An 18,256-nucleotide genomic window follows, 5' to 3' on the forward strand; every position below is an offset into this window, starting at 1 on the left:
AATGGGAGAACGCGGTGATCCGCGTCTATCAAGATTGGAGTGCGGAGGTGGCGAGAAGGAGGGCGAGCTTTAATCGGGCCAAAGCGGTACTTCACAAAAAAAAGATAAAGTTTGGAATGCTGCAACCGGCAAGACTGTGGGTCACATATCAAGGGAGGCACCACTACTTTGAGACGGCGGATGAAGCGTGGACTTTTATTGTAGAAGAAAAATTGGAATGATTGGACTACGAAAATGAACGTTTGGACAAAGTGGTGGGACGAGTGGGGGGGGGGGGGCGAAGAGGGATTGTATGATTAATCCTGCGGTATGGTAACTTTTCTTTCTCCCACAGGTGGTGATGGGGGGAGGTGGGGAGGGAGAGGAGATGGGGCGTTGGCCATGGGAGGCGGGGCCGAGGGAGAGGCGCGGGCTTGGTTCCCGCGCTATGATAATTATGGCGGGAATAGAGAAGCAGGAAGGAGGGGGCGCCGCACGGGGCGAGCCGTGATCACGGGGGGAAGCCGAGGTCAGCCAGAGTTTGCTGACTTCTGGGAGCAACATGGGGGGAGTAATTACGCTAGCGGGGGGGGGGGGGGGGAGGGGGGAATTACTGGGTTGCTGCTGCTGGGGAAAGGGGGGAGTGGGTGCGGGAAAGGATGGGCGGGGGGGCACCGTCTGGGAGAAATACAGCCGCGTGGGAACTGGGCGAGAAGCTGGAAAAAGATGATGGCTAACCGGCAAGGGGGGGGGGGTGGGAAGCCCCCCAACTCGGCTGATCACGTGGAACGTGAGGGGGCTTAACGGGCCGATAAAGAGGGCACGAGTACTCGCACACCTTAAGAAACTTAAAGCAGATGTGGTCATGTTACAGGAAACGCACCTGAAACTGATAGATCAGGTTAGGTTGCGCAAAGGATGGGTAGGGCAGGTGTTCCATTCTGGGCTGGATGCGAAAAACAGGGGGGTGGCTATATTAGTGGGGAAGCGGGTAATGTTCGAGGCAAAGACTATAGTGGCGGATAACGGGGGCAGATACGTGATGGTGAGTGGCAAATTACAGGGAGAGATGGTGGTGTTGGTAAACGTGTATGCCCCGAATTGGGACGATGCCAATTTTATGAGGCGAATGCTAGGACGCATCCCAGACCTAGAGACCGGAAAGCTGATAATGGGGGGAGACTTTAACACGGTGTTGGAACCAAGGCTGGATAGGTCGAAGTCCAGGACTGGTAGGAGGCCGGCAGCAGCCAAGGTGCTTAAGGATTTTATGGAGCAGATGGGAGGGGTGGACCCGTGGAGATTTAGCAGACCTAGGAGTAAGGAGTTCTCGTTTTTCTCCTATGTCCATAAAGTCTATTCACGCATAGACTTTTTTGTGGTGGGTAGGGCATTGATCCCGAGGGTGAGGGGAACGGAATATACGGCTATAGCCATTTCGGATCATGCCCCACACTGGGTAGACTTGGAGATAGGGGAGGAAACAAGAGGGCGTCCACCCTGGAGAATGGATATGGGACTAATGGCGGATGAGGGGGTGTGCTTAAGGGTGAGGGGATGCATTGAAAAGTACTTGGAACTCAATGACAATGGGGAGGTTCAGGTGGGAGTGGTCTGGGAGGCGTTGAAGGCGGTGGTTAGGGGGGAGCTGATATCAATAAGGACACATAAAGGGAAGCAGGAGAGTAAGGAACGGGAGCGGTTGTTGCAAGAACTTTTGAGGGTGGACAGACAGTATGCGGAAGCACCGGAGGAGGGACTGTATAGGGAAAGGCAAAGGCTGCATGTGGAATTTGACTTGCTGACCACAGGCACTGCAGAGGCACAATGGAGGAAGGCGCAGGGTGTACAGTATGAATATGGAGAGAAGGCGAGCAGATTGCTGGCACACCAATTGAGGAAAAGGGGAGCAGCGAGGGAAATAGGGGGGGTGAGAGACGAAGATGGAGAGACGGAGCGGGGAGCGGAGAGAGTGAATGAAGTGTTTAAGACATTTTATAAAAAATTGTATGAAGCTCAACCCCCGGATGGGAGGGAGAGAATGATGGAGTTTTTGGATCGGCTGGAAATTCCCAAGGTGGAAGAGCAGGAAAGGATGGGATTGGGAGCACAGATCACGGTAGAAGAAGTGGTGAAAGGAATTAGGAACATGCAGATGGGAAAGGCCCCGGGACCGGACGGATTCCCAGTTGAATTTTACAGAAAATATTTGGACTTGCTCGCCCCGCTACTGACGAGGACCTTCAACGAGGCAAAGGAAAGGGGACAACTGCCCCCGACTATGTCAGAAGCAACGATATCGCTTCTTTTAAAGAAGGAAAAGGATCCGCTACAATGCGGGTCCTACAGACCAATCTCCCTCCTCAATGTAGATGCCAAGGTCTTGGCCAAGGTAATGGCAATGAGAATAGAGGAATGTGTCCCGGGGGTGGTTCATGAGGACCAAACTGGGTTTGTGAAGGGGAGACAGCTGAACACGAACATACGGAGGTTGTTAGGGGTAATGATGATGGCCCCACCAGAGGGTGAAACGGAGATAGTAGTGGCGATGGATGCCGAGAAAGCATTTGATAGAGTGGAGTGGGATTATCTGTGGGAGGTGTTGAGGAGATTTGGGTTCGTAGAGGCGTATGTTAGATGGGTGCAGCTGTTGTATAGGGCCCCAGTGGCGAGTGTGGTCACGAATGGACGGGGATCGGCATATTTTCGGCTCCATAGAGGGACAAGGCAGGGATGTCCTCTGTCCCCATTACTGTTTGCACTGGCGATTGAGCCCCTGGCGATAGCGCTGAGAGGTTCCAAGGGATGGAGGGGAATACTTAGGGGAGGAGAAGAACACCGGGTATCTTTATATGCGGATGATCTGCTACTATATGTGGCGGATCCAGCGGAGGGGATGCCAGAAATAATGCGGATACTTGGGGAGTTTGGGGATTTTTCAGGGTATAAATTGAATATGGGAAAGAGTGAGCTGTTTGTGGTGCATCCAGGGGAGCAGAGTAGAGAAATAGAAGACCTACCGTTGAGGAAGGTAACAAGAGACTTTCGTTACCTGGGGATCCAGATAGCTAAGAATTGGGGCACATTGCACAGGCTAAATTTGACGCGGTTGGTGGAACAGATGGAGGAAGATTTCAAGAGATGGGACATGGTAGCATTGTCAATGGCAGGGAGGGTGCAGGCAGTTAAGATGGTGGTCCTCCCGAGATTCCTTTTTGTGTTTCAGTGTCTCCCGGTGGTGATCACGAAGGCTTTTTTTTAAAAGGATAGAAAAGAGTATTATGGGTTTTGTTTGGGCCGGGAAGACTCCGAGAGTGAGGAAGGGATTCTTACAGCGTAGTAGGGATAGGGGGGGGCTGGCACTACCGAGCCTAAGTGAGTATTATTGGGCCGCTAATATTTCAATGGTGAGTAAGTGGATGGGAGAGGAGGAAGGAGCGGCGTGGAAGAGATTAGAGAGGGCGTCCTGTAGGGGGACCAGCCTGCAGGCTATGGTGACAGCCCCATTGCCGTTCTCACCAAGGAACTATACCACGAGTCCGGTGGTGGTAGCTACACTGAAGATTTGGGGACAGTGGAGACGACATAGGGGAAAGACCGGAGCACTGGGGGGGTCCCCGATAAGAAACAACCATAGGTTTGCCCCGGGGGGAATGGATGGGGGATATGGAATGTGGCAAAGAGCAGGTATAACGCAATTGAAAGATCTATTTGTGGATGGGAAGTTTGCGAGTCTGGGAGCGCTGACCGAGAAATATGGGTTGCCCCAAGGAAATGCATTCAGGTACATGCAATTGAGGGCTTTTGCGAGGCAGCAGGTGAGGGAATTCCCGCAGCTCCCGACACAAGAGGTGCAGGACAGAGTCATCTCAAAGAAATGGGTGGGGGACGGTAAGGTGTCGGATATATATAGGGAAATGAGAGACGAAGGGGAGACTATGATGGACGAACTAAAAGGGAAATGGGAAGAAGAGCTAGGGGAGGAGATTGAGGAGGGGATGTGGGCAGATGCCCTAAACAGGGTAAACTCGTCGTCCTCGTGCGCCAGGCTAAGCCTGATTCAGTTTAAGGTATTACACAGGGCACATATGACTGGAACACGGCTCAGTAAATTTTTTGGGGTGGAGGATAGGTGTGCGAGGTGCTCGAGAAGCCCAGCGAATCATACCCATATGTTTTGGTCATGCCCGGCACTACAGGGGTTTTGGATGGGGGTGACAAAGGTGCTTTCAAAAGTAGTAGGAGTCCGGGTCGAACCAAGCTGGGGGTTGGCTATATTTGGGGTTGCACAAGAGCCGGGAGTGCAGGAGGCGAAAGAGGCCGATGTTTTGGCCTTTGCGTCCCTAGTAGCCCGGCGCAGAATATTGCTAATGTGGAAAGAAGCCAAGCCCCCGGGGGTGGAGACCTGGATAAATGATATGGCGGGGTTCATAAAGTTAGAGTGGATTAAGTTCGTCCTAAGGGGGTCGGCTCAAGGGTTTACTAGGCGGTGGCAACCGTTCGTCGAATATCTTGCGGAAAGATAGATAGGGGAGAACAAAGAAGGCAGCAGCAGAGGCCCAGGACTTGGGGGGGGGGGGGGGGGTGGCCTGAGACGAGGCAGTTGCCAATTAGGGCTAGTTTTTATTTTTTGTTATTTAATATTTATTTATTTGTTGTTGTTTTTGTTTAAATTTAAGAGAGGTCATTATTGTCTGTGTTGTTGCAGTGTTGTGTAAAGGATGCACAATGTACTGTGTTGGTTGACCAAAAATTTTCAATAAAATATTATTTAAAAAAAAAAAAAAATTATTGGATAATTGATTTTTTAGCTCAAAAATAACTTTGAATTTATCATAAGCTTCAATGATTTCCAAAGAGAACATAGATGAAATAAGGTGTTTTTAAAATATTGTGCACCCCTATTAGACTGTTATCCCCTCCTTTCCTGAAAGCATTAGTACCTTGCCCAAGTATACATTCTTCACTTGAATGTCATCAGATGGTAGCATTGTGGATAGCACAATTGCTTCACAGCTCCAGGGTCCCAGGTTCAATTCCGGCTTGGGTCACTGTCTGTGTGGAGTCCTTAGTGTTGGGTGAGTGGGGTTACTGGGTTATGGGGATAGGGTGGAGATGTGGACTAAGGTAGGGTGCTCTTTCCAAGAGCCGGTGCAGACTCGATAGGCCGAATGGCCTCCTTCTGCACTGTAAATTCTATGATAATCAAAGCTAAATACAATCAATCCTTGCTTCACCTCCACACAAACACTTTCCAGCAGGGGTCACTGGAGTGATTAAGAACAGGCGCCCTGGCTGATTTTCTGCTTCTTAATCCTGGAAGGCATAGGCCAATTTGTAGCACCCATATCACTGCCCACACTGAGATTAGCTATCTCAGCTTGGGCCAGGGATTGAATGTGGGCCGTGTTGCACACTGCCTTTATCATCCAACCCAGGCTTCTCCAATCTGCAGTCCAGGGGCCCCAGTGCAGCCTGCGAAGGCCCCCGATGTGGCCCCGGAGCGATTGTGAAATAACCAGGAAGACAGCTCAGTGAGTTTGAAGATTTTTCAGGGACTGCTCCTCCAATTACACTTTTTCTTTACATTTGCTGCAGATAAGCTGAACGTTGGTGAGTGAGGATAGGTGAATGTTTGAGGGTGGACAGGTGATTGAGTGGGTGAGTTTGAGGGTGGGCGAGTGAGGGTGGGTGGACAAATGAGGGTGAGTAATTAAGGTTTAATGAGGGGGGATGGGAGGGTGTGAGAGCGAGACAGTGAGCATGTGAGAGATGAAGGGGGGGGGGGTGCATGCAGTGTGTGTCTGATGCACAATCAATTGTACAAAGACTCAGGTTGGATACAACTGTGGCTTTATTGCAGTAAGATGTGTGGCCTCCCACAGCAGCTGGCAAAATGGCTGCTGAATAGAGGACACGCATATTTATACTCCTCCCACTGGGCAGAGCCAGCAGGCAGGGGCTACCGGCAAACCTGTAGTACAGGTCCTACCTTACATCACCTAATACAGGTGTAACAGTGGTTTACCACATTCACCCCCTGTTAAAAATGAGTCCGGCGGGGGTGGTGGAGAACTATATACAGTAGTGAATTTATGTACAATGTTTTATTAGGAGAGAAAAAAAAATGTCTTTTGAAAGTCCGGTGCCAGTTAGAGATTCAACCGGTCTGGTCCTTGATGTTCTGCTGGGAGCGACATAACGGTGGCGGCGATGTCGATGCTGGCGACGTCGGTGCTGGCCTGATGTCGGTTGACCCCGAGAGCGTGCTGAAATCCTCTTCATCCTCTTGCATGGGCAGGGGAAGGAGGGATGGTCCTGGTGGGGTTAATGTTGGGAGCGCCGGGGGAGGGGAAGGTGGCGCCAGGCCGGGGAAGTGTGTATGAGTGGAACCTACTGGTGCCAGGTCCCTGAGGGAGACAGTATCTTGGCGGCCGTCGGGGTACGCCACATAGGCATACTGGGGGTTGGCATGGAGCAAGTGCACCCTATCCACCAACGGGTCTGCCTTGTGGAGTCGGACGTGCCTATGGAGCAGGACCGGTCCTGGAGCTGCGAGTCGGGAGCGACACCCCGGAAGTGGACTTCCTGGGGAAGGCAAAAAGCGTTCATGGGATGTGTTATTCGTAGCGGTGCACTGTAGCGACCAGATGGAGTGTAGTGCATCAGGGAGGACCTCCTGCCAGCGAGAGGCTGGGAGGTTCCTGGACCGTAGGGCCAATTGGACGGCCCTACAAACCGTCCCGTTCTCCCCCTCTACCTGCCCGTTTCCCCGGGGGTTATAGCTGGTCGTCCTGCTGGAGACGATACCCCTGCTGAGCAGGAACTGACGCAGCTCATCACTCATGAATGAGGATCCCCTGTCACTGTGGATGTAGGCGGGGAAGCCAAACAGAGCGAAGATTGTGTTGAGGGCCTTGATGACGGTGGCAGACGTCACGGGGCATGGGATGGCGAAGGGGAACCTGGCGTACTCATCGACCACACTGAGAATATACGTGTTACGGTCGGTGGAGGGAGGGGCCCTTTGAAATCCACGCTCAGGCGTTCAAAGGGGCGGGAGGCTTTCACCAGGCGTGCACGGTCCGGCCGGTAGAAGTGCGGCTTGCACTCCGCACAGACCTGGCAGTCCCTGGTGACTGTCTGTACTTCCTCGACGGAGTAGGGCAGATTGCGAGCCTTGACAAGATGGTACAACCGTGTGACCCCCGGGTGACAAAGGCTGTAGTGTAGGGCCCTGAGTCGATCTACTTGTGCGCTGGCACATGTACCTCGGGAGAGGGTGGCTGGGGGCTCGTTGAGTTTACCGGGGCGATACAAGATCTCGTAATTATAGGTGGAGAGCTCGATTCTCCACCGCAAGATTTTATCATTTTTGATCTTGCCCCGCTGCGTGTTGTTGAACATGAAGGCTACCGACCATTGGTCAGTGAGGAGAGTGAATCTTCTGCCGGCCAGGTAATGCCTCCAATGCCGCACAGCTTCAACGATAGCTTGGGCCTCTTTGTCGAATTTCTGAGGCATGAAGGGTGCGGGAAAAGAATGCCACGGGTCGGCCTGCCTGGTTGAGGGTGGCAGCAAGTGCGATGTCTGATGCGTCGCTTTCTACTTGGAAGGGCAGGGCACTGTGTCTCATCTACTGCGTGCACCCCGGCCTTGGCGATATCAGCTCTGATACGGGCGAAGGCCTGTTGTGCCTCGGCCGTAAGGGGAAAGTGGGTGGACTGAATGAGTGGGCGGGCCTTGTCCGCGTAGTTTGGGACCCACTGGGCGTAGTAGGAGAAGAACCCCAGGCAGCGTTTGAGGGCCTTGGGGCAGTGGGGGAGGGGAAGCTCCATGAGAGGGCGCATGCGGTCGGGATCGGGCCTCAGAACTCCGTTCTGGACCACATAGCCGAGGATGGCTAGGCAGGTTGTGCTGAACACGCACTTCTCCTTGTTGTAGGTGAGGTTGAGGAGGATGGCGGTGCGGAGGAATTTAGCAAGGTTGGCATCGTGGTCTTGCTGATCATGGCCGCAGATGGTGACGTTGTCTAGGTACGGAAAGGTGGCCCGCAAACCGTACCGGTCGACCATTCAGTCCATCTCCCTTTGGAAGACCGAGGCCCCGTTAGTGACGCCGAAGGGAACCCTGAGGAAGTGATAGAGACGACCATCCGCCTCGAAAGCAGTGTATGGACGGTCCGATTTACGAATGGGGAGCTGGTGGTAGGCGGATTTTAGGTCTATCGTTGAGAAGACCCGGTACTGTGCAATCTGATTGACCATATCAGATATGCGTGGGAGGTGGTACGTGTCGGGCTGCGTGTACCAATTGATGGTCTGGCTGTAGTCCACGACCATTCTGTGCTTCTCCCCAGTTTTAACGACTACCACTTGAGCTCTCCAGGGGCTGTTGCTGGCCTCGATGATGCCCTCCCGAAGCAGCCACTGGACCTCGGACCTGATGAAGGTCTTGTCCTGGGTGCTGTACCGTCTGCTCCTGGTGGCAACGGGTTTGCAATCTGAAGTTAGACTGGCAAAGAGGGAGGGTGGGTCGACCTTTAGGGTCGCGAGGCCGCACACAGTGAGGGGTGGTAGGGGCCCGCCGAATTTGAGGGTGAGGCTCTGGAGATTACACTGGAAGTCCAGGCCTAGTAATGAATGAAAATCGCTTATTGTCACAAATAGGCTTCAATGAAGTTACTGTGACAAGCCCCTAGTCGCCACATTCCGGCGCCTGTTTGGGGAGGCTGTTACGGGAATTGAACCGTGCTGCTGGCCTGCCTTGGTCTGCTTTCAAAGCCAGCGATTTAGCCCTGTGTTAAACAGCCCCTAGTAGTAGTGCAGCACAGAGATTAGGAAGGACGTAGAGGCGGAAGCCGCTGAATTCTACGCCCTGGACCGTGAGAGTGACCGTGCAGAACCCCCGGATCGGGATGGAATGGGATCCGGAGGTCAGGGAGATTCTTTGATTGGCGGGGTGGACCGCGAGGGAGCAGCGCCTTACCGTATCCGGGTGGATGAAGCTTTCGGTGCTCCCGGAGTCCAGCAGGCAAGAGGTCACGTGGCCGTTGATTTTCACCGTAGTCGAGGCGGTGGCCAGGTTGTGTGGATGAGACTGGTCGAGCGTCATTGAGGCGAGCTGCGGTTGATCGTCGCTGACGTCCAAAGATGGAGGACGTGGGGGGCCCAGGTCGTGGAATGTTATCGGCGTCCATGTCCCGTGGGGAAGACAACATGGCGGCGCCTGAAGATCCTGCGGGGGACAAAATGGCGGTGCCCATGGGCCGCACGTTGCGGGGGCTGGACAAGATGGCGGCGCCCACTGGCCGCTCGCGGCCCCAGGAGGTGAAGATGGCGGCGCCCACTGGCATGGCCAGGAGAGGTGAAGATGGCGGCACCCACTAGCCGCGCGTGGTCCGGGACGAAGATGATGGCGCCCATTGTGTGTAAGTCAGGGGGGAGGGGGCGATAGCGGCGACTGCGCGGGCCTGGCACCGCGGCGAAGTGGCCCTTTTTGCTGCAAGCCTGGCAAATGGCAGCGAGGGCCGGGCAACGTTGGCGGGAGTGCTTCTGCTGACCGCAGAAGTAACATCGGGGATCCCCGGGGTGCACGGATTGGCGTGTGGTGCAGGCTTATTGGCTGGGTAAAGCCCCGGCTGGGGCGGCCATTTGTGGGGTCCACGAGGGATAGGTGGGGTGGGCTGCGCGGCTGGAAGGGTAGGCCTGAGCATTACGTGAGGCGACCGCCATGGAGAGTGCGAGCTTCTTAGTCTCCGATAGGTCAAGCGTGGCCCCTTCAAGCAGCCTTTGGCGAATGAGGTCCGACCCAATCCCCGTTACAAAAGCATTGTGCATAAGAAGGTTTGAATGTTCAGTGGCCGTTACGGCCTGACAGTCACAGTCCCGGACGAGTCAGATTAGGGCCCACCAGAAGTCTTCTATGGACTCACCAGGGAGTTGAGGGCGAGTGGCGAGTACATGTCTGGCGAAGTGTGTTCGCTTTCTGTGCGAAGTTTTCTTTGAGGAGCGCCATGGCGTCCGCGTAGGTCGGGGCGTCCTGGATCAGTGGAAACACGCTGGAGCTCAACCTTGAGTACGTATTTGAGTTCAGGATCTGTATCTTCTGAACCTCCGTCAGAGGGGTGGTCGCTGAGTTGATATAGGCGTCGAAGCAGGCTAGCCAGTGATTAAAGTCCTTTCTGGCGTCGCTCGATTCCGGATCCAGCTGCAGGCGATCTAGTTTGATTCGGAGGTCCATCTTATAGAAAATCGTACTGCAATAAATTGATGCACGATCAATTGTACAAAGATTCAGGTTGGATACAACTGTGGGTTTATTGCAGTAAGATGTGTGGCCTCCCACAGCAGCTGGCGAAATGGCTGCTGAATGGAGGACACGCATATTTATACTCCTCCTACTGGGCGGAGCCAGCAGGCAGGGGCTACCGGCGAACCTGTAGTACAGGTCCTACCTTACATCACCTAATACAGGTGTAACTGGTTTACCACAGTGTCTGGCTCACCCCCAGTCTGTGTTCTCATTCACCCACACACCAACAGGCACTCTCACAGTGGGTGGGGGAGTAAGTTAGCACCCTGAGATTGGGAGTGAGCTGAACAAACACACTCCACTCTTCACACTTGAATGCTTGTCTTTATTACACATTTTTAAAATATCAATTTTTTTTGTGATTTATTTTGCTCAGCAAGTGGTTTCCTTTCATATGTCAGCTTTTTAAAAAGATTCATGTTCAATGTTCCTCCAAATCTTATCTTCCCAAAATTTGCTCATTGCATGAGAAAAATTGATAATCGACGAGAAAAGGTTGGACAAGCCTGATCGAACCCATTAGAAAGCACCAAATGGAATAGTTCTAAATGCCTTGAGTCCTAAGATGAATACAACTTATTTAGTTCTCAATTGTTTCTGTTTTTAAAATATATACTGTAGTGACAGTTGAATTAATTCCATTTAACAGATTACTGAAGAAAGTGGAGGGAATAAAATTAGAGGGCAAGACATTGTGAGGCCACTATTGCACAGCTTTATGCTCAAGCTTAAGGCTGGCACAGGGCTGGGGAGGAAGTCTTAACAAATGAAAAATACTGGACAGGAAAAGACCAGCTGGGCCAACCTTTCAGAGTTGCAATGCTTTATGGTTCATATTTAACCCATTGGGTCCATGGGATCTCTTGGGAAAAGCAAAGAAAATCCCACAGCCAATTAGGGGGAATATTTCTGAGTATCCTTGGATGATTGAAACGAGCCCAGACCACGTCAATCATGACTTGTGTTACTTGGTACCTATCCCTTGTATGACATGACCCCAACCCCCAGTCAGTAACTATGGTGAGTGTATGGTCAGTGATACATGCAAGAAGAGGAATAAAGGGGCCACATCCCCTGAAAACTGTGATTTAAGAACAATATTAATTGTGTTTGTTATCTTTAGGCACTGATAGTTAATAACTCCATCACCGTACAGAACAGTGAGGAACCCTCTTCTGCCATCATGGTTGTCTACGTGGACCAAGCACAGGACCTCCCGGTATGTATAATGGTCAGAGGATGCAGAGCTCCAATCAGCAATATAAACTGTGAGAATGAGACACCAACAGCGTCTTCAAACCTTAATCCTGGCATTATACTGCACTGTTGAGTGCAGTGCTTGCCATCAACCTGACGGGAACAGTATCTGCCAGGCAAGCCTTCTTGGAGTTGAGGCCCACCTTGCTGCATGGTTCACCAATAGCGTGAGTGTAATGTAGCGATTGTGGGGGCAGAGTGAATAAATTCCCATTCTGTATGTAACTTCTGTTTTAGGTGTGATTCAGCAGTTGATGTTGTTAAATACATCTGTTTTGCCTACACAGCTGGAGTCAAGTCCTCAGCGAACCTAACCCTTACCATCTACACAAGGAAATCAATCAATCTCATCATGAAATGATAGATTATTGATTTCCAAAGTTCAACCTGAATTAGATAATTTTCTGTTTTACTTCCCCTCACTGTCTTTCTCTAGTTCTGTAAGTGTACGTTACTATTATGCCTGTTCATCTCTCTTGTTTCTCTGATCCTTATTGTAACTGGGAATCAGTTTTTGGTGGGTGAATTTTGGCACCATTTTAAACAGAAATGAGGCTGGAATATTTTAACTCGCAGATTGGTTCGCGTTTTTCGATATGATAACAGAGATAGTTGATGAAGGTGATACAGTTAACGTGGTATATGTGAACTTCCAAAAGGCATTTGATAAAGTGCCATATAACAAGTTTGTCAGCAAAGTTCAATCCCATGGAATAAAAGCAACAGCAGCAGCATAGATATAAAGTTCACGAATGATGGGAAACAGAGTGGAGTGATTAACTGTGGTTTTTCAGACTGTAGGATGGCATATAATGGAGTTGCTCAAGGGTTGGCATTAGAGCCATTGCTTTCCTTGATATGTATTAATGACTTGGATCTGGATGTGCAGGCTACATTTGCAGATGATGCAAACTGGAAGTATTGTGAGGAGGGTGGTGATGGACTTCAAGAGGGCAGAGACAGGTTGGTGGAAGGGGCAGACAAGTGGCAGATGAAATGCATTACAGAGAAGTGTGAAGTGATGTGCTTTGGTAGAACGAAAGATGCAATATAAAATGAAGGGTACAAGACTATTGGGGGTGCAGGAGCAGGGGGATCTGGGGGGACATGGTGTGCACAAATCATTGAAGGTGGCCGGACAAATTGAGAAAGTGGTCAATAAGACATGCACAGAGTACAAAAACAAGAAAGTTATGGTGAGCCTTTAGAAAGCAGGGGTTTAGCCTCAACTGGAGTATTGTGTCCAATTCTGGGCATCGCACTTCTGGAAGGATGTGAAGGCATCAGAGAGGGTCCCGAAAAATTCAGGAGAATGGTTCCAGGGATGAGGGGCTTCGGTTATGTAGATAGATTGGAAAAGCTCGAATCAAGGCAGAAAGGAGATTTGATTGAGGTGTTTAAAATCATGAGAGGTCTGCACAGAATGGATAGGGAGAGACTGTTGATGGAATGGCTAAGAACTGGAGGACACCAATTTAAGGTGATGGGCAAAACAACCAAAATGACATGAACAAAAACTTTCATACGCAATGAGTACTTAGGATCTGGAATGTGTGATGGGGGCAGATTCAATTGGAATTTTCAAAAAAGAATTGGATAAACACCTGAAGAGAGAAAATGTGCAAGGCGACGGCTAAAAGGTGCAGAAGTGGGTCCAACTGATTTACTCTTGCAGAAAGCTTGGACGGATGCAATAGCTTGAGCGGCCTCCTTCTGTGCTGTAACCATTCTATGATTAAATGCCGCCTACTATCCCCCTGTCCACCGAGATCAGTTAATTGGTGGGTCTGACTATCGGGCCATTTCATCCAGTCCATGTGATCGGGAGGGGCGAGATCACATGAAGGAGGCCTAAGCTATCCTTGTGAGGCCCAAACGAACAATCCTTTCCTCTAGGCCACACAAGGAATGTAAAAAAGAAATATATAATCTATCTTGTATGGCATCTACAAACCCCAATCTGCTAATCTCGCTGGGCTATCATCAGATCTAAACTAAAAATATTAAAACACCCTGCCAGCTTTGGGCGGTTATCCTCAGGAGTTTGTGAAATTCACGGCCGTCAGCTCTTGGCAGCTACAGAGAGGGGCATTTATAGAGCGACTAAGCGACATGGGGGAAATTGTAATTGCCCTCTTGTCTGGTTTCCATTCTCCCAGAGTTGAACAGAAAGAAATATAGAGAGAATGTTTGTTTCTCTTTCTGTTTTTCTCTTCTTTCTCTCAGTTCCTGTATCCACCTCCAGGTGTTGCTGTTTCATTAACTCTTATTTTTCTCTTTGTGCACAGCTGAAGCAAGGGACCAGGGAACCGAATGCACTGGTACAGATCTCATTATTGGATAAAACATTCGAAAGCAGGGTACGGATGGACACTGTAAAGTCCATTACTTAAAGTCAACACAGTGTAATGTAATTTAAAGAACAGACCCTTGCACACTCACTCATTATACAGTTCCTAAAAGATACTCCTCAGTATAGCTTACAGTCCATGTGCACACTTACTCCGGTATCTAGATACATAAGCATTTTACTATAAGAATGAAGTGAACGTCATCTCCTCAGATATTTCACAGTGCCATTTACAGTGTTTAATCTGACAAACCAAGTTGACAGGTTTATGCCTCTCCAAAATGTCACATTATTATCTCTTCCCACAGACCGTGTATAACACAAACTCTCCAGCTTGGGAGGACGCCTTCACTTTCTTTGTTCAGAATCCGAATCAACAAGATCTCGATATACAGGTAGATTTCTTATCCTTTGCAGAAGGCTTTTTATTTGTTGACTGTAACTTAATAATGAACTGAATTTTGTCCAAATAGTTATCTTTGTAGGAAATTTAAAAAGTATCTAACAATTTTTCTTTTGCTAAAGAACTATTGGTTTGGGATTTGTATTTTCTGTGAGTTTCATGGTGAACTGCAACCAGTGCAAGAGGGGCGAGCAATAACTGAAAATGGGCTAAAGATAAAATGAGATGGGAAGTGAAGGGTTAGAAATTACATAGGCATTAATTACAAGCCCATAGTCTTAACTGTTTCAGTTAAATCTGTTCATATTACTTTTTCTTCTAGGTTAAGGATGATGACCGTCAGTTGAGTCTGGGGTCGCTATCCATATCTCTGTCACAGTTGCTGATGAGCCCAGATATGAGCTTTGACCAGTGGTTCCCACTAGAACATTCTGGGCGCAATAGCCAGATTTATCTGAAAATCATAATGCGGGTGAGTGACACCAACAGGTCAAAAATGTTGGACCTTCATAAAAAGATCTGTGGCTTGGAACTGAAAAAGAATAGTGTTGGGACTAACACCAGGAACAATTAGATGGCCTGACCACAGATTTAGAATCATAGAATTTACAGTGCAGAAGGAGGCCATTCGGCCCATTTGAGTCTGCACCAGCCCTTGGAAAGAGCACCCTACCCAAGCCTCCACCCTATTCCAGTAACCCCACCCCACCTTTTGGATACTAAGGGCAATTTATCCAGTTTACCTAACCTGCACATCTTTGGACTGTGGGAGGAAACCGGAGCACCCGGAGGAAATCCACGCAGACACGGGAAGAACGTGCAGACTCTGCACAGATAGTGACCCAAGCCGGGAATCAAACCTAGGACCCTGGAGCTGTGAAGCAACTGTGCTAATGTGCTGCCCTGAGGAAGCAAGGTAGTACAAGGAGAAGAACCGGGAGATGGAACATCAAAGTACATTTTTATCTTCACTGCCTGGACAGTAATCTGGTGCTTACCTGTTCTAGAACCCACCTAACTTTCATCCCACTGATTTCAATAGAATGAAAATTGGGTGGGTTCTTTAAAAGGCGGAAAAACCACTCCGCTAGATTACTGGCCAGGTGCTAAAGATGAAAATCTATCCCTTTATGTTGGAATGCAACTGGCATTGTTGCCCTCTTTTAGCTCACTAGTTCCCTCTAATGACATGACTATGAATAGAAACATTGTTGCCTGAGGAGGGAAAGACATGAAGCTGTGGCTTCAGCACTGCTCAATATTTTCTTGAAATTTTGAGTTTCTTTTTCAATCTTTCAGTTTCCCTTTGTATCTGTCTTCTCCCTTCGACTTCAGGTCATTATTCAGTATGTTCTGCAGCTGTTTCAGTAACAGATTATTTTTGTAATGCTGGCACATTTTAGACTTAAAGTAATTGGCATTATTTTTTTAGTCACTGCTACAATTACATATTCTAATCCACCCGACAACCACAGCAAAAAGACTGCCATTGTAAATCCAATAATGTCTTCTTGCTTTGCTCTCTGCGATTTACCAAGTATTCTATTCTCTACATGCCGTTTCTCTCTTGGCTCCATTATATCTATACAATCCCTACAGTGCAGGAGGAGGCCATTCAGCCCACTGAGTCTGCACCAACCCTCCGAAAGAGCACCCCACTCCCCCGCTCTATCTCAGCAAACCCACCTAACCTGCACATCTTTGGACTGTGGGAGGAAACCGGAGCACCTGGAGGAAACCCACGCAGACACGGGGAGACTGTGCAAATTCCACACTGACAAGGCCGGAATTGAATCATGGTCCCTGGCGCTGTGAGGCAACAGTGCTAGCCACTATGCCACCTACTTAATTTCTTCTGACAAAGCGATATTCTATCTGTTCTCTTAAAATAATTTTTATGTAATCATTAACTCAATAGCTTGATTAGTGTTAAAATTCGGCACAGGCATTTTATGCAAATAGACCAAGCAAATGAAATGCAGCCCTCTGTGTATCACTGTCATGTGGGAGTACCTTTAAGAAATGGGTGAATATAAATGGGTGTGTATATAAATATCTGTAGTGAGAGTACCTTTAAGAAATGGGTGTTTACTACTGCAGTGATGTCAGAGAGTGGGTGGAGCTGGGTTGTCTGTCAGCTTTTTAGTTTCGTTTTCAGTGTTGGGGCTGAACCCAGACAGAGCAGGTGTACTGTTGATCTCTCTGCCATGAAAAGACTATCTCTTGATCCTTTGGTGAATTCAGAATTAGAAATGTTTTCAGTAGTGAATGTAAACCTAATATGCTTCTGTTAAAAGAGGTTTCTTTTGTCTGGATGTTGTTTGGGAAGTTATTAAGGATTACTTAGTGTTGTACTCTTTGGGGGTTGTATTTGAATTAATGGTTGCTAAGATGTTCACTCTGTTTTAAAAAGGTTAACTTAACTTCATAGAATAAACATTGTTTTGCTTTAAAAAATACTTTTCCATTTCTGCTGTACCACACCTGTAGAGTGGGCCGTCTGCTCCCCATACCACAATCTATTAAAAGTTGTGGGTCAGGTGAACTCCATGATACACTTTGGGGTTCTCTAAACCCTCGCCCATAACAATCACTCTCCCTTCTTTCAAACTGTCTTGCTTATGCTCTTTTTATCTGTACCATTGACCTCATGTATACATCTGCCTCACATGCCAACTAGGTGGTGTGTGCAAGTGAAAAATGCAAGGAAGACGAGACAGGAGGCGGGATTATCTGCCGTTCGCTGGCGGTGGGATTCTATCTTCCCATTGTAATCATCCCACACCGCCGGTGCGCTGCCGGTGGAAAAAGTGAATCACAACGACCGGAGAATTGCGGCCAGGATTCGATGTAGCATTTTCATTGGTAGAAAAAAAAACTGGGCAATGAGGTGACAACAGGAGTATATGGGGGAGAAGTGTTCAATTGTCCACTTTGATAGGTAGAATGCAAAAGCAGAATTATTTTCAAAAGTGAGTCGAGCTTATGTCGGTATTGAGGGATTTGCGTGTCCTTGAACAATCTTGCAGGAAATTACGTCAGTCTAAACCCGATTGCGAAAAAATGATGTGCATACGGCCATCCTCAATTCGTAAGAGACTTTGAGGTGAGTGCCACAAAGCCTACCCGCCATAGGCCTGCGCTGCTCCTGATGTGCTGTACATTACTCTGCCAGGACAGACAGGTTCCTGCCCTCCATCTCCATGCCACGCTGGTCTTCATGGACAGCACCGTGCTGCTGGACCCATGGACCCTCGTGTTACTGAGTTAGATCAATACAGTGGCTGGCATTGGTGATTACGGGTCTCCTTCCCCCGGTACCATATACCAGTGTCTATCTGGACAGCGCTGTGCTATCGGGCGTTTGCAGCCACCACAACAAAGAACATAGAACATAACATAGAAAATACAGCACAGAACAGGCCCTTCGGCCCACGATGTTGTGCCGAACCTTTGTCCTAGATTAATCATAGATTATCATTGAATTTACAGTGCAGAAGGAGGCCATTCGGCCCTTTGAGTCTGCACTGGCTCTTGGAAAGAGCACCCTACCCAAACTCAACACCTCCACCCAACACCAAGGGCAATTTGGACATTAAGGGCAATTTATCATTGGCCAATTCACCTAACCCGCACATCTTTGGACTGTGGGAGGAAACCGGAGCACCCGGAGGAAACCCACGCAGACACGGGGAGGACGTGCAGACTCCGCACAGACAGTGACCCAAGCCGGAATCGAACCTGGGACCCTGGAGCTGTGAAGCAATTGTGCTATCCACAATGCTACCGTGCTGCCCTTGAGAACAAATAACTCTACACTATATCATTTTACCGTAATCCATGTACTTATCCAATAGCTGCTTGAAGGTCCCTAATGTTTCCGACTCAACTACTTCCACAGGCAGTGCATTCCATGCCCCCACTACTCTCTGGGTAAAGAACCTACCTGTGAT

At 49.2% G+C, this 18,256-nt stretch overlaps 1 protein-coding gene across 1 annotated transcript in view; it reads left to right on the plus strand.

Annotated features, from left to right (window-relative positions):
- esyt1a (extended synaptotagmin-like protein 1a) overlaps positions 1 to 18,256 on the plus strand; it is a 163,552-nt gene that overhangs the window by 110,448 nt on the left and 34,848 nt on the right. Inside the window, exons 13-16 of the mRNA XM_072493933.1 lie at positions 11,417 to 11,512; positions 13,839 to 13,910; positions 14,209 to 14,295; positions 14,626 to 14,775. Coding sequence (XP_072350034.1) covers positions 11,417 to 11,512; positions 13,839 to 13,910; positions 14,209 to 14,295; positions 14,626 to 14,775 — 405 coding nt within the window. The remainder of the gene's footprint in view (positions 1 to 11,416; positions 11,513 to 13,838; positions 13,911 to 14,208; positions 14,296 to 14,625; positions 14,776 to 18,256) is intronic.

This window comes from Scyliorhinus torazame, chromosome X, assembly GCF_047496885.1.
Source record: "Scyliorhinus torazame isolate Kashiwa2021f chromosome X, sScyTor2.1, whole genome shotgun sequence".
NCBI classification, from domain to species: Eukaryota; Metazoa; Chordata; class Chondrichthyes; order Carcharhiniformes; family Scyliorhinidae; genus Scyliorhinus; species Scyliorhinus torazame.